Genomic DNA, 15,785 nt, shown 5'->3' on the forward strand with positions numbered 1-15,785 from the left:
TCGGACAAAGGTTGTTTTATTACACTCACATGCTTTTTTTATACAGTGGGGGCATACAGCAATGGGACAGTTATAGTTTACTTCCAACTACAGGTCAGTTATAGTTCAGTTTATTAGCCAGTAGTTAATTGTACTATTTTTTAGTAATAAAGATAAGTTAGAGTTTTGGGTGGTAAAGGAAATGTCTCAGCATCTCAACAAACCTCAACAAATACATGTGGAAGAGTGGAAACAATTCCAGATAATAGAATATTTATGTTGGTCTTTCCTTTATATGGGCACCCTCCTGGAAATACACATTTTACATATTAAAACAAAGTGAGGCAAAGTTTGTATGGCAGAAAACATTTCTTTTTTTATTAAGAGAAAAAAAGTTTAAAAGAATTAAGTCTGCAGACAAAACGGCCTCCAAACAAAGCTTTTCTTTAATCATATCTGAAAATACTAAACAAATCAGACCTTTCGCTGGCATTCACCAACAACTGAATAAAAGCAGATAAAATACTCAACTGTTTCAGGTCTTTTGCTTGACTGACCTGGCTTGGAGAGTTTTATAATTTTTAAAATTAATACATCATATTTCCAAGACTGGTAATCAGTGCATACTGACAGCTTAATATGATTTTAGATATTTTTCTGTATCTGATAGCAATGGCAAATTCTTGTTATTAACAACAATAACAACTCTATTTGCCAAATACAGTAGGTCTGAAAAACATCATGTACTAACTGCATTCATGTATTTTTCTTTGATGAGAAAGTTTTGTTCCGAGTAAATAATTTACACATTTTTTGTTTTGTTTTATTCGTCCCATTAGGCGTTTAAAGAAGGATGCTACAATTGATAAAACAATTTGTTTGTATTCTAAATGAACTTAGCAGTTATTGTTGGTGGTATCAGGGGTGAGACAGGAAAGCAGTTATTCCACCTCTGAAAATTATTCTGCTGGCATGAGGGAAACTGAAAGGTTTGATGGGAATTTTTAAAATGCAAGTAAACTCCCGCAGAAAATACGTTTCTTTGCGGTGCTCGACCATCATCAGGCAAACCTAGCACCTGTCCTATGGAACAGATGTGCAAAGTTTTTCTCTACTTTGATGGGAATTTTAAAAAAAATGAATTGTTTGTTATAGCTGTCACAGTCACGAAGATAACCAATACAATCTTTGGGAGGCTGGAGAGATGTTAGACTGCACTCTCAATCATCATTGTCAAAAGGGTATGTGGGCGAATCCAAACAATCGAGCAATGTCTCTGCTCTTGAGGCACGTAGTGGAACAAAACCTGTATGTTGTCTTTACCTTTCATTTGACACCCATTAGTTTTCTGGTGAGCTATTTAAAACTGTGGTGATTAATTCTAAAGTATTTTTAACTTATGGTGCACAATTGAATTTTGAGCCTATTTTAGATGGCTGTTTCTCTTCATACAACATTTTAAGGTGCAGAACGCCGACTTATCAGTGCATTGACTCTTAGGAGTACTGTTGACCGTTCACAGGGGTAACCAAGCCTGCATGCAGTTCCTTAAATTACCTTGGACAGGATTTCGGTCTGAAAGAATGAAAGTTGCAATATTACCTGGAATCAACAAGTCATATAGCCACCGGATTAAAAATGAGCACCGTTTCAGTGTACAACTCTATCTTCAACTCGAAATGCATCACAAAAGGGCACCAAGCTGTTGTTGTCTTTTAAAGGCTGCAGCATACGCAGTGGAAACGTTTCCTTCTTAGTCAAAATGCCAAAGTTCAACCCACGTCTCAGGAGTTTGAAATGCTCCTCTGCCTCATTAGATGAGTCTATACTATACTGGAGTTCCTTGGAAACTCGAAGCAATGTTCAACAGCTGAGTTCCCATCTCTGCCTGTTTCCCTCCAGGTTGAAACTCTTCAGACAGCTCTCTGTAGGTGCTGCAGACTCTGCGATCATGAACATCCTCCCTATAAATGGCATGTCTCCATCTATGCCTCGCCTCACCGTGTAACACGACTAAAGATCTGCGAGGAAGATGTACAGCTACATGGACTTCTTCCTCTAGTCCTAACTCTGGCAGACCCTGTTCAAGGGACATAGTGAGTATGGTGTTGGACAACATGTTGATGGTGACCAGGCGTTCCCCCCACAGCCAGGAGTCGTCCAGGTGTGGATCGATGGCAGAGCCTCGCTGAGGATGGTAATCCAGATTGCACTGCTCCACTGGCTGAAAGCCTGCTAGACTCGGCTCTTCCTGCATTCTGAGCACTAGTTTTTGGCTCAAGGCAGGAAGTCCACGGAAGCCACCGACTCGCACTTTTCTTTTTTTGAAGTTAACTTTAGGGCCAAAGTCCTGAAACAATGTGACAAAAAAGAACTTCATCAGGATGTAATACTATTAATAGAAAAACAACTTGCACAAAAAGTTAATTGAAGTCTGAAAAGTCTATAAGCATGACTCTGGTAAACCAAATACAAAGGAAATTAAGGCATAGAGTTATAATTTGGCCGCTGTCATGTGCGTGCGTTCTGATGACAGTCTGACAATGCATGTTTTACTCATAACCTGTTTCCTTCGACCAGACTGGGACTCATTCCACACATCCTGGTCCATCATGCTTATCAGCTCTTTCTCCTCCTCTTCTGATATGAAGTTCTCCAACAGGAAGACACCAGGGAAGGGGAAGGAAGCAGCCTCTGCATCTTTGGGGATGGCAAGCCTCTTCTCGGGATCGTAGAGGAAATGATGCACAATCTTCACAGACAAAGACAAAATAAAAAATGTTTACTCTTTATTAACAAGACGTGATATTGTAATTGCTGATGATAAACTTCAGTTAGACTGTATGTAATGAATGTCTGAGAGATTGGAAACATTAGTCATTTCCAGTTAAGGAAGTACAATATCAAACAGTCAGGCAGACATAAGTGTGCGGAACACGGACATAGACAAAACAAGGTCCAGACTCACTTCACGAGATGAATTATTATGTCATAATAACAAAAAAAAACCCAAATTGTTAAGTTAGCTGGTTAACTCGTTCATAGAATGTCCCGTGAGGGCATCCGTAGCTGTTAGTAAGCAGTGCCAGCTACCAGCAGAGGTGTCTGTTTCCTGCTAATATAACAATGTAAAATACAGGTTATAGTCATATATGTTTACCTTTGGTCCACTCGCATCCAACTGTCCCTTTGCTTTTAACTTTTCACATATAAGACACCGCCGAATACCTTTACAACCACATGAAGCAGCACCGTCACTGCCTTCAGGAGCCATCATGATGCATCTCCTTCGTTTGTTAGAAATGTAGGTGGCGAACCTGTTGAATTAGTTTAATACCGCCACCTAGCGAAAGAACTGGTGTTATACACCACACACTTTTTGGATATTTTAAGTTTAATATGGTCATTTAACTCTAATTCCACGAGAAAATTAAAAGGTTAGAAAAGGTCTTTATGAGTATTTTGTATTGATCAAAAAACATTTCAACAACAGTATCCTTGCGTTTAATCTGGGTGAACACAAGAAATATTCCCAGAAGCACCAACCTATGATATATATTAAGAAGTACATGAATAAAGACATTAGGTAAATTAGGATAAGATTAGAGCTAAACACAGAAAGAAAAAAGAGGGTTCCTCATGAAATATGAACCTGCATCAATGCCCATATAATCTTAAAACATCTAACCATTTTGAGTTTTTCCTTGGGATATTAAATCATTTTCAAATGCTGATAATTTAGGCTTTAGAATTGTTACATTTTTGAGTAACTTACTTACTCACTCACTCTTTGATTACACCGGATACATATATTCAGAGCCTGCATATATTTGCCTGGAAGACTCAGCTCAGGGTAAAAAGTCGCGTAGTTCCGTCCATTTAAACCACGCCCACCGGATATACGTAGCGTTTCCCCGGGAAAGATCGGTTTCTACAGCAGTGGTGAGCACACTGAAGTTTTGGAAGTGTTGGTAAGTAGTTTAGCACTAATCTGAAATAATTCTCTTACCTTATGTTTTGTTATTGAAGAACAACGATTAGTACATGTACTAAAACAAAGAAATAATGTTTTTTATTGTCAATTATATTAACGTTTTAAGCTGGAAAGGTTGGGAGAATTGGTCGGTGCTTCCAACGTGGTTAACTTACCTATCTTATCTGCCGAGAATATAACTTTCCTCTTAAAAAATATAGACTGTTAAAAGACTATTACCTTTAAATATAGAAATATATTTAAAACATGTCGTTAACCTTATTTTTCAAGTCACACTACCTACAGTAGTCGTTGAAACTTGTGAGGGCTGTTTTGACATTGTCTCTCTGTCTGGTAATATTCTTATATAAGCTCATCCTAAACTTGTAGTTTTATTTCACGACACCTTTCAGTTGTAATACACAACAAAAGAGCTAAAATGATAAGAAAGTATTTTGCTTTATAAACATTGAAGGGGGAAAGAAAAAGTAGTCCATCTCGTGCATTGTTGAAACGCCTGTCAGTAAAAACGAAGCAATCAAACTTTACCGAACCTCGATGTGTTATGAACTAGGACTTGGAAAAAAATACTGACAGAGCAGTCATTTTATATGATGAATTAATTTAAAAGCAAATTTTTAACAACTGCAACATGATACAAGGTTGATTTGTTAAAACCAACAGTAGTTGTAGCATTAACAGTTGAGTAGCTCCGCCCAAAGTGATACTGGGTGCGATGAGAGTTTCAGTAGACTTAAATAGTTCAACCGAAGAGGGCATTGAAATCCATCCATTCTTCTTGCTCTGCTGTTGTTTTTCTGGTGTCTTCATTTTTTAATTGTGGTTCTTTGTGCAGGTAAACAATGGAGAAAATAACAGAGAAACTTTTACTGGCGAAAGGCTCTCCAAAAACCGACCAACTGGAGCAAATCAAGACACTGAAGTAAGCATATTTTATTCTCCCCACAGTGGTGTGTGTTTTGTAGGATACAGCTTAGGAAACGATGTAGTCAGTGTTGCACTCAACAGTATTTATTTACAGGTAAGTCATATGAACGTTTTTTCCCCAAAATATATAAAGTAAAAAAATAGGACAACAGTAGTTTGAATTCTAAGTTGGAGAAAGAAGCAGTCCCTTAAAATGGAAGAAAAGTATGCATGCATGTTTTTGTTTACATATGTTATCATTAACCTCAGTCTGGTATAGGTAGTAAGTCACATAGTAGTTTACTATGCTGAGCTGTTACAGAGTTAAGTAAATAACTTTAGATTGACGCTGACTTTAAACTCTCTGTGTTTCAGTCTATCTAAGATGACTCTGAAGCATCAGGACCTGCCGGTCAAGCTGCTGTCTCGTCTGCAGTCCCTCGAGCGGTGGGATCTGTCTGGAAACAGACTGCAGGAGCTGCCAAAGAACCTGAAGCTGCCCGCACTCCGCCACCTTGACCTTAGTGACAACCAGATGGAGGATGTTACAACTCTGGAGTCTCTCAGTGGGCTGGAAGAGCTAAAGATGGAGGACAATCTTTATATCACTGTAAGGACGAGGTTTATGCCGTCGTTTTCTCTCCCCCATTACATCTTAAGGAGTGTATAGTAATAGTAATAGTAGGCGTTTAGCAATGTCCCTGCACAGCATGAAATTAGTGTATTTGAGCCCTCCAGTCGGTTTGGACCATTACGTGTGTTTGCATATTCTCGCTCTGTCTCTGTCTTAACGATCAGTGCAAAGACATGCAGATTATCTGAACTGGAAACTCTAAAGTCCTGTAGGTGACGATGTTAATGTGAATGGGTTTCTATTGTGTCAGCTCTGCGATAGACCGCTCAGGGTGTTCCCTGCCTTTCACCAAGTGTGATCAGGGACAGAGCTCATCGTTAAAAGGATTGCAATTCTACATTACAGTTCTGTTATCGTCTGTTTTCTTTTGGAAGTTTCTGTTAGCATTAACAGAAAGCAAAAACAATGTTTTAGAAGGCCATGAGGAATATTGTTGTCTTCCTAAAAGCAGCTAAATTCAGGCCTAACTGTTAGTTGTTGATTCTGTGGGATGCATTTGGTTGGATTATTAGTGGAGACTTCACTTTTTGAGTCATGTAAAAATATTGCACTTTAGCAATCAAGTATTGCACTTCCATTATATTGATTTTAAAAGAAACCAGATAAACTAATTTAAAATCCTGTATCTGAAACTATATTTTCAAACTAAAACGACACCTTGCTGGGTTTTAAACTTGAATGTTTAAGTTGTTGCTTTTCTTCCATCAGGTGAGTGATAACTACAAGATGATGGTGTTGTTGCCCAACCTGAGGATTTACAACGGAAAAGATGTCACTACCACTGCCAACCACGTACGCTTCGTCTACAGTGAGAACCTGAGGACCAGGGTACGAAACATACTCCTTATATTGCCTTATTTTATGGTGTTTAGACTGTTGTGTCACTAATTGTGTATTTATAGGCTTAGACTGAAGTCACAGTGCCACTTTGCTCATAATGTCTCTGAATTATTTCTACAAATGTTGCAGAACAGCTCTATTTACTCCCTTTTAAAGTCAGCCTGCTACCTCGTACTGCACAGAGCACTTTATGTTATTATTGAACATTCCTTTAATATCCATCATTAAAGAGCAGCTCCACTCATGTTTTAAGACGTATAAAATGCTCTGCTCTAGATAATGAATTGTATCTGATATGTTTTTTCTACAAAATACATTCAATTACCTTGTAAAAATCCTCCCAAGGCATCTGCTCCTTCTCCCTCATTAAAAATTCCTGAATCTGCCAACAGCCCCCTCGGTCGCGAAAACAAAACGTGTCTCTGCATCGTTTAGTGGCAGCTTGTTGAGACTTAGCTCACTTGAAATGTCGTCATTAGTAGTTGTAACGTTAACGACAGTAGTCAGTAGTGAGTTTGTAAAAATTACGATGACGGTTACAGCTGGCTCGCGCATCGCCAAAGTGGTTGCCATAGGTTACACATAATGGTATGCATAGCGTCACCCCGTCCATTGACGGGATTGGCTCCTTAGCTTTGTGATGTCTCAAACCTGCCAATCTGAAAACGTGTTGTTCAGCCTGTCCTTGGTACACTGCAGGTTAAAAGCAGACAGGCCCAGCCATGGAGATGACTGCTGATGTTGTCCCTGATATGTCTTGTAGCACATGAGAAACACCACATGCAGATGTTTACAAGGTTAAACACTTCAGTTTTACTGGAGGTGGTCTTTAACAAGTTACCCTCCTTTAATGTTGCTCTATTGTGTGTTTTTTTAAGTGTTTTGAATGTTTTTAAAAGTGCTACCTTGTGTAAATGTGCTACCCTGTGTTTTTATGGCATACATTTGTACACGCAAGTCAAAGACAAATTTCTGCCTTTTGCATGCAAAAAGTGGACAAAGTATTTTCTATTGTATTCTGTTTCTTTGCATAAGCTGCTTTAAAGTTCTCGAAGATTTTCATGTAAATAAATGTCTGTTAAGTCTCTATCTATCGCCGAATGAGGTAACACAATTGTGATTGAGCCTATGGCTCATTGATGAAAGCCTTTGTGTTTGCAGTATATAGTAATATTACTGACTGGGTGTCTGTGGCGACATCCTCAGAAAAAAATCACAAGCAGTGCCCAGCAGCGGTTGGTCTGCCAGAGAGGGTAGGCGGAGCTAAGTGGCTGCTTTTCCGCTCTCTGCAAGTGTTGCGAGTAATCAGTAATCTACTATGGCTGAACAAACAAAGAAAAGATTGTCGAGTACAGATACAACAGGTTCTGCCAAAGAGAATGAAACTGAGATCTTCAAGATTTTAATTGTTGTTTTCTTTTAAAATTTTAGATCATTGCAGTTTGGGAGAAGAGCTTCAGCCTCCCTGATCCCATCACAGCCGAGAAAATGTCCGCCCTGGAGACAAAGTTTGTCAGTACTGCTTGTCAGCAGGTTAAATTTGGACCAAATTCAGTCAGCGACTTCACCAAATGGAGGGTAAGTTCAGGATGTTAGACACAATCTTGACCCTTACCTGTGTTCTTTTAGATCGGATAACGGGCATTTGTCTTCTTTGTTTTCTAGGTTGGGATTATGGCAAAGGAGTTTCTGCGCTCTCAAACAGAACCACAGGAAGAAGAGGAAAGCAAGGAGCCGGCTGACACTAAAGAGAACTGTGTAAGATTTTGAAGGATGACTAACGTTAAAAATGATTTTGGGTGTGTCCACGTTAAATTAAAGTACAGTAGTGGTTTTAATCTAAGTAAAGGAAATAAAATAGTAAAAGAAATTTAGGATGTTGCATAAATTATAAGTCCTGGACTTTGTTTGAAGCCCACCTGTCTATTCTTCTCAGGATGTTTCAACACCTACAAAAAGAAAACAAACTGCTCCAGTAATGGACAGCAGCATAAATCTGACACCTCGCAAGAAACTGCGTACAGATCTCCAAGCAGCATCTCCAGCTGAAGAGAGTCCTCGTAAATTCAGCCTCCGCCCCAAACTTCAGACACTAACTCAGACCGTCAGGATGAGCCCCCGCAAGGCAGCGCAGCCCCCCTCTACGCCCACCAGAGGACAGACGAAGGCAGAGACGCCCAGAAGAGGATCTAAAGTGGGAGCAATTAAAGAGAACGGAGCTCAGATTAAACAGAAGGAAGATTTTAAAGCCACAGAGCTGCCAACACAGGTAAATACAGTTATTAAATACGCAACCCTGGGTTATTCCTGACACCATAAAATAATGAAGGTCCACAAAGTATATTGTTCTGTTTCTGGAGCTCCCAAAAACTTATCTAGATTTATCTGTAAGTAACGTTTTCTTCTGCAGCTTAAATCTATGTGCCCTTCCTTTAACAGCCGGTGCATCTGAAGCCTCTTCACGTCCTCCAGTGTCACAGTAAACAGGACAACTCGGATGATTTCTCCACACAGCTGTGGGCCTGTGCTTTCCAGCCGCTGCCAGATTCCAGAGGTACTGTTACACTCATTTAAAAACATAATTCCCTTGGATTAACTGTGGCACACACAATGCTTTTTAAACAAGCCTTAAAACATCAACATTTTGAAAGTGTTCCTTTAAGAAAGTTCATCAAATAGAACTAATCTCTTTTCATGTGTTACCAGGAGCAGGAGGAGGAGGCCGCTTGGTTGCTACCTGTGGTGGAGACTCTCTCTGTGTGATCGACTGTGAAACAGGGATGGTGATGAAGAAGTACAAAGTCCCTGGCGAGGTTTGTCCCATCTTTTCTCTAAGGCCATGTCTACATGTGCACATGCTTTGGTCTTTCGTCCACACAAACGCCGTTTTAGGTCACGAAAAATGGCAAATCTTTTGTTCCCCCGGCCAGTGTGAAGACTTTTAGAAACTCTGTTTCCATGGAGACGTGTAGACAAGGTACATGGCGTTTTTTGGCTTGTGAGCTGTTTCTCCTTTTGTGAGGCGTCACAAATGAGGCGACATTCCTTGCAAAATGATGGACGTGACATAAAAAGTGATGCTTCTAACCTTGCTAACACTTTTTACATGTTTACATATATATGTACAGTGTCTTGTCCACTATATTGATATTTCATCCTCCTCTCTCGATGCGCCATTGCAGCCCGCCAGGTAGTCTTCCATTTTTTTCAGACTTTTGATTGGCCGTGATGTTCTTTTTCTCCTTAGCATGACTGGGTTATATCGTCGCCTGTTGGTGTGGCATTTCATGACGGCGTTTCCGATGTGTTTTTGTGTTTTCGTTTGGACGGGGATTTTTTATAACGGTGCTCATGTGGACTGGGAGGTTTTGGAAACGCAGGAGGGAAAAATACCTGTGTATTTGTAGACATGGCCTAAGTCTACAAAAACATTGTTCTAAATAACAGACATTGCATTCATAGAAAAACTCAAGACCTATTGGTAGTTAAAATGCTGATGATGTTATTATCACAACAGGAGTTCTTCTCGCTGGCCTGGTCCACAGTCTTGATGTCCAGGGGAGGCGGGGCCTCGGCTCAACACTGCAGCATTCTGGCAGCTGGTGGGAAGAGAGGTCTGGTTAAACTGATCCACCCCAGAAACAACGTCGCCTACGGGGAGTTCAGGGCGAGCCGCAAGGCCCTGTCCATCCTCCGCTTCAACCACAACCAGGGGAACTTCCTCTTTTGTGAGTCCTGGTTACTTCTTACCAACATTATGAGACTGTGAGATTGTTGACAGCCTTCGTTGTCAAGTTGTTCGGTGAGATCTGGAAACAGTGAGAATGATACAACTAAAGTCTGAAAGGGGGCAAAAAATACGAGTTGTCAGACAATCAGGCCGGTTGTGTGGAAGCCACAGTCTAAGTTTTTACTTATTTGGAAGAAAACTGAGGTGACTTAAAACTTCCTGGTCTGTTTTGGACCTACTGCGCTTACCTACAAATACAGGTACATTTTTGAAGGTTGACCTGAAACTGTTTCCTGGTTGTTTCCTTTGAGCTCTTTAGCGGGATCTCTGATACGACTGTTTTTGATTGTGTGTTCTCTTTGTTTAAAGTTTAAACTTTGTGGTCTAACCAGTAAAAAATTTTTCCTGCAGCGGGATCGTATGATAACAAGATAGTGATGTGGGACATCGGTGGCGTGGACAGCCAGTACAACTTCAAAGTAGTGTGAGTATTTCTGCTTGAGAATTTCACTATAATGTCTCCGTGTTTATAATACTGTTTCTAAGCCAATATATATTTTGAACAGAAATTTAGGATAAAGTTTTAAGTTTGATTTTTAACTTAAACAGCATTATCACACTTATTCTGAAAAACAAACACATAAAATCCAGAATATACACTGCCCTGTAATATTATAAGACGATAGGTTTTTATTAATAAAAACGTGTATACAAGTTAGGGATAGACCGATTATCGGCCGGGCCGATTATCGGCGCCAATATTCAGCATTTTGACGCATATCGGCATCGGCCATTTTTTTTAAATAAAAAAATTTTTTTTTAGTTTTTTTTTTTTTTTTAAATCTGATGGCCGATAAGAGTTCATTTCTTTGCAAATATTATTTAACTTTGTTTTATTTACTTTATAAAACTTCAGGTGTCTAAGTGTTGGAGTTTGTATTATTCAAAATTTTGATGCCAATGTTTGAACTTTTACTGAAAATGAATATCGGCTCCAAATATCGGTTATCGGCCTCCTTGACTACTAATAATTGGTATCGGCCCTGAAAAAACCATATCGGTCTATCTCTAATACAAGTTATTTCAACACTATTTTGATTTCTTTTAATTAGAAACACACACAAATTACAGCCTACCATCTGTTTTCATCATGTCGAGTTTATCCTGCTAGCTCCCGGTGCGGTAGTTGAGCTCAGCCTACGGTAACGTTGATTGGGTTGAGGGTGGCCTCCGCACTTGCGACCATGACAGCGCATGTCCGAGACGAAGCTTCAGCTAGATGATAGCGACGTCGTCTGGGTAAAATACTGTAACACAATAAAATGCCTCTCTCTGCATTTTATACTGGTATACAGGATGCAGCCTACTTTTTAGATGGGGGAAAAAAAGGATTAAAAGTGTAACTTGTACACGGTTTGTACCATTTTAAAGGTAGTTAATTGTAATAGATATCCAGGGAATTAGGAAACTATTGTTTTCTAGTATATATTGGGTCTAGCAGAGTTGATGATGCCAATATTCCTGCCTTGTTTGTCCCTACAGTCAGCTGCTGGTGTTGGACGTCAGCGCCACCCCTCTGCACATCTGCCTCCCCCCGAAATCCCCGAGCTCACAGCTGCTGACTGCCTGTGAGGACGGCCTGTACTGCTACAACACACAGCTCGGCACCAACAACAGCACAAAGAGGTAAAGGATGCGCAGTGTTCGTGCATATTTTGTTACTTCTGTATCTACGACATGGAAAATGTATCTAGGTCCCTAACTAGTCATGCACAGAGTTATATAAGTATTATAGCTATTTTAGATGTCTGTCGAATCCCTGAATAATCACACAAGTCCCGATGACACAAATGTTACAACTGCAACATTTTCAAGTCTAAACTGGCGTCTGTTTATATCACTCTTCTTCTTAAATCTACTGCAACACATAAACCCCTTAATTATCACACAGAAGTGGAATTAAATCAGTTTAAAACAACACTCTGAGATTTAATAAATAATATATGGTGTGTATTTTTTTTCTCAGCAGGTCGAGGGAAATGGAGATCACGTTCCCCATTTATAAGAAGGAAGACAAAGACAATGACTACCACACCGTCGATGGCCTGAGTTTTCTAAATGATGACATAGTCGGTAAGTGAGCTTCAGTGTCTATGAAAGAACGCCCTGGTAGTTTGTAATTTTGGGTCTGAGTGGGTGTAATTAGGAGTTCAAGACACATCTTTAGTCTGGCTACAGGAAATGGCAAAGTCATGCTGTTGGTCAGTACATCGCTTTGGTTTATAGTCGCACTGAAATAAAACTCATAGTCCCCACAAGATGAGTTCAACGTAAGTCATCCCCTGTCTTCTGATCTACTGACACCAAAAGGTTGGCAGTTTTGATTACTGGATCAGCAACTGTAGCAATTATTGCTTTAAAATTGAGTATAGATACCCATGTTACTCAGGGGGTGAACCCTGTTATATGATGGCATAATGATGATCCCACATGTTGAAAAGAATCCAATCAGAACGCTGTGGAAGTGTTTCTTGTAGCCCTGTGTGTCTTCCCCCCCCCCTCCCCCCGCCTTTTATGTAGTGAAGTATCAGTGGTTATTTAACAGTTGTCAAGTCTAAATTTTCAGTTGGTTTGTCTCAAACAGAAGTGCTCAATTATGCTTATTTCCTCAGTGAACAAAAGTATTCTCTATTTATTACCCTAGTAGGCCACTTGGTGGCACTATAAGTTTATCATAAGACCCTGTCTACGGAGGCCATGACTTTTAATGGACCGCAAATCTGATTGTATCATTTCTAAATGTGCATAAATCTCGTACAACAGCTTTAAAACTCTGCAGCATACTTTAAGGGACTTAAATGTCTATGTTGTTGCTTGTGGCCCATTTGTTGTGATGGGTTTTGTACCTGTAGGAAGAGTTACCGCAATTTACCAGCTGTGTTTTCCTAATTACAGAATCAAACTGACAGTAATTCTAATTCAGAATGATTTGGGGTCATGAACTCTGAAGATCTGTAAACACCCCGCCTGGCCTCCTCCCTTTGTGTCCATGTCCCCAATCAAACTGACTTTTCTTCTCTTTTCTCCTCTTTTGCAATTGTGGTTCATTTCCAGCCTCCAAGAACTACATGCACGGTTCAATTTACTTGTGGAGCTGGAGCCGGACGAAGGCTCAGCGGCCTGACAAGAAGAGCCTGGAAGTGTGCGCTGTGGTTCTGGCGGAGCTGCAGTGGGCGAGCACGGAGATCCCATACCTGGCTCTCAACACCTGTCCTGGTAAGTCAAAGTCATCAGTGGATACCAAAGGTGCTGAAGGACACAATTACCTTTTTAGCCTTTAGGTTTGTAAGTAAATGTTTATACTGACTATCTTTTTGCTTATTTGTCTGATGAATATAATTTAACTTTGTGTTTAGAAAGAAAATCTGGGTATGAGGAAATACATTTGTCTAATGTTTTGCATAAATGATCTGGACAAAGTATGTTGTTGCATATGACCTTTACTTTGCTTTAAGTTATGTGATTATTCAGTACAAGAACATATTAAAGAGCTTTAATTCAGATTTCCCCCGTATAACATTTACTTCAAATGTCACCTCTCTGGCTTCATCAGTTTATTGGCTTTGTGTTTTCCAAAACAGCCAACTGGGAGTCCAGCCTCAAACTGAGACACTGGTTGAGGCTGGAACCCCTCGGTATACTGTTTTGTGTTTGAGTCACAGAAAAGAGCCTGCCTGTACTCAAGTTGATGTTAAACAATGTGTCAATTAATCTTTTAAGGTCAGGCCTACATAGTGTGTGGTGATGACAAAGGCCGGCTGTGGACCTACCACGTCACCAACCTGCAGAAGAACAGTTTCCAGGCTGGAAAACCCATCCTGCCCACTGAGGTAACATCTCTTCTAAGTGTTACTTTATAACGCTGCTTTCTAAAACTCTTGTAGGGAAACAGTTGGAGTTGAATTTTTTCCTTTTGGAAACGATTACATAACCCTCCCCAAATTTTTTGCTGAGATTGGTCCATCCATCCATCCACTTTCCTCCGCTTATCCGTGGTGGGGTTGCTGTGGCAGCAGACAAAGCAAGTTAGCCCAGATGTCCCTCTCCCTAGCAACATTTTCCAGCTCCTCCTGGGGGATCCTGAGGTGTTCCCAGGCCAGGTGGGAAATATATTCCCTTCAGCAAGCTCCAGTTGGACATGCCCAGAAAACCTCCACAGGGAGGCGCCCAGGAGGCATCCTCATCAGATGCCCGAACCACCTAGTGGCTCTACTCCGAGCTCCCCCTGGATGTCTGAGCTCCTTACCCTATCTCTAAAGCTGAGCTCAGCCTCCCTGCGGAGCAAACCCATTTCCGTCGCTTGTATCCACAATCTCATTCTTTCGTCCACTACCCAGAGCTCATGACCACAGGTGAGGGTTGGAACGTAGATCGACTGGTAAATTGAGAGCTTTGCCTTCAGGCTCAGCTCCTTCCTTACCACGGCAGTCCGGTACAGTGCCTGCAATACTGCTGATGCTGCACCGATCCGCCTTTCAATGTCACGATCCATTTTACCCTCACTTGTGAAAGAGACCCGGAGATGGCTGAACTCCTTTGCTTAGATTGGTGGGATAAATAAAAAGTGGTCAGACAGTAAAGTTTGTAAAAGAATCCACAGCTCATCCAATCTTATGGATTTAAATAGAAACCAACTTCAGACGATAAAATGACTACACAAGCTTTCTGTTCTAAACATTAGTTACAGTTTATAATCCTTTCTTTTCAACTGGTGTACTTAGCTTATTGATGATGACCGATGTTTTGGGTGTATCTACCTTAAATGTAACCTCTAAAATAAGGTGGTTTAGATAATACTAACCTTCAGACTAAACTGCCTGCCTGCCTGCCTGCACCCTTTGTCCACACTGACTTTGTTTTAAGAACGAGGCCACAATACTACATCAACAGTATTATCCTAAAATGATCTGGGTCGCTTCTTGAGTGGTTAGAGGCGAGGTTAGAGAGTCCTTTATTTTATGTCGATTGCTGCGTTTTCCTGTGTTTGTCGCTCATGTTATGTTTTTAATTGAATTGAGCTGTTAATTACTTTTTCTTAAAAAGTTAGTGGAACAGTTACACCATTAAATATGGACATTCAGAGGCGTTTAGATAAGAAATCCACTTTTTTATTGGGTGCTAAGCAACCAAGAAAAAGATTAAATCAAGGAAATAAAGAGATCAACTTTTATTATTTTGTTCGCATGTTATTCCTTTCATTTTTATCACATAAATATTCCTATAATCCTATGAAACTCCTGCACATATTCTATCTTTTGCTTTGCTCACCTCTAAGCTGCTAACATGTTCTTCTTCTGTGTTGGCAGGTGTTGGAGTGGCCTGCCCCCGTGAAGAAGGACCGCGGCCAGGTAGAGGGGCCCTCCATCAACAGTGTAGCGATGGACCCTGAGCTCAACTTCCTGGTGGCTCTTAGTGACAAGAACATGGTGATCGTGTGGAAGAGAGAGGAGTCATGCAAGTCATGAATGGTCACGCAGATCTGCTGGTTTTAATACATCCTTAGTTTTTTGTAAGGATAAGATAAAATGCACAAGAGTTTACCAAATATTGGTATGTTTTTTAGGAAAGCTGAGGAGAGAACCTTTTGTTTTTAACTAAAATGAATGGCATAAAATAGAAACTCTTTAATTTGCAGAACTCCA

General features: G+C 40.3%; 2 protein-coding genes across 2 annotated transcripts; one reads left to right on the top strand and one right to left on the bottom strand.

The window, feature by feature from the left end:
- Nucleotides 1-51: 51 nt before the first annotated feature.
- Nucleotides 52-3,256, bottom strand: alkbh4 (alkB homolog 4, lysine demthylase). Its single transcript, XM_069675421.1, has 3 exons — nucleotides 3,140-3,256; nucleotides 2,543-2,731; nucleotides 52-2,329 (listed from the first exon to the last, which is right to left on the bottom strand). The coding sequence occupies exons 1-3, from the start codon at nucleotides 3,254-3,256 to the stop codon at nucleotides 1,808-1,810; spliced, it is 828 nt and encodes a 275-aa protein (XP_069531522.1). The 3' UTR covers nucleotides 52-1,807.
- A 1,559-nt stretch (nucleotides 3,257-4,815) lies between these two features.
- Nucleotides 4,816-15,669, top strand: lrwd1 (leucine-rich repeats and WD repeat domain containing 1). Its single transcript, XM_069676269.1, has 15 exons — nucleotides 4,816-4,895; nucleotides 5,255-5,489; nucleotides 6,222-6,341; nucleotides 7,785-7,931; nucleotides 8,019-8,111; nucleotides 8,290-8,622; nucleotides 8,793-8,907; nucleotides 9,063-9,166; nucleotides 9,871-10,081; nucleotides 10,495-10,567; nucleotides 11,626-11,769; nucleotides 12,110-12,216; nucleotides 13,198-13,359; nucleotides 13,864-13,973; nucleotides 15,450-15,669. Exons 1-15 carry the CDS (start codon nucleotides 4,816-4,818, stop codon nucleotides 15,606-15,608), a joined length of 2,193 nt encoding a protein of 730 aa, XP_069532370.1. The 3' UTR covers nucleotides 15,609-15,669.
- The last annotated feature ends 116 nt before the right edge of the window (nucleotides 15,670-15,785 follow it).

Source organism: Semicossyphus pulcher, unplaced genomic scaffold, assembly GCF_022749685.1.
Source record: "Semicossyphus pulcher isolate SPU_LCO1_2020_fin unplaced genomic scaffold, fSemPul1.0.p SCAF_10, whole genome shotgun sequence".
NCBI lineage: Eukaryota > Metazoa > Chordata > Actinopteri > Labriformes > Labridae > Semicossyphus > Semicossyphus pulcher.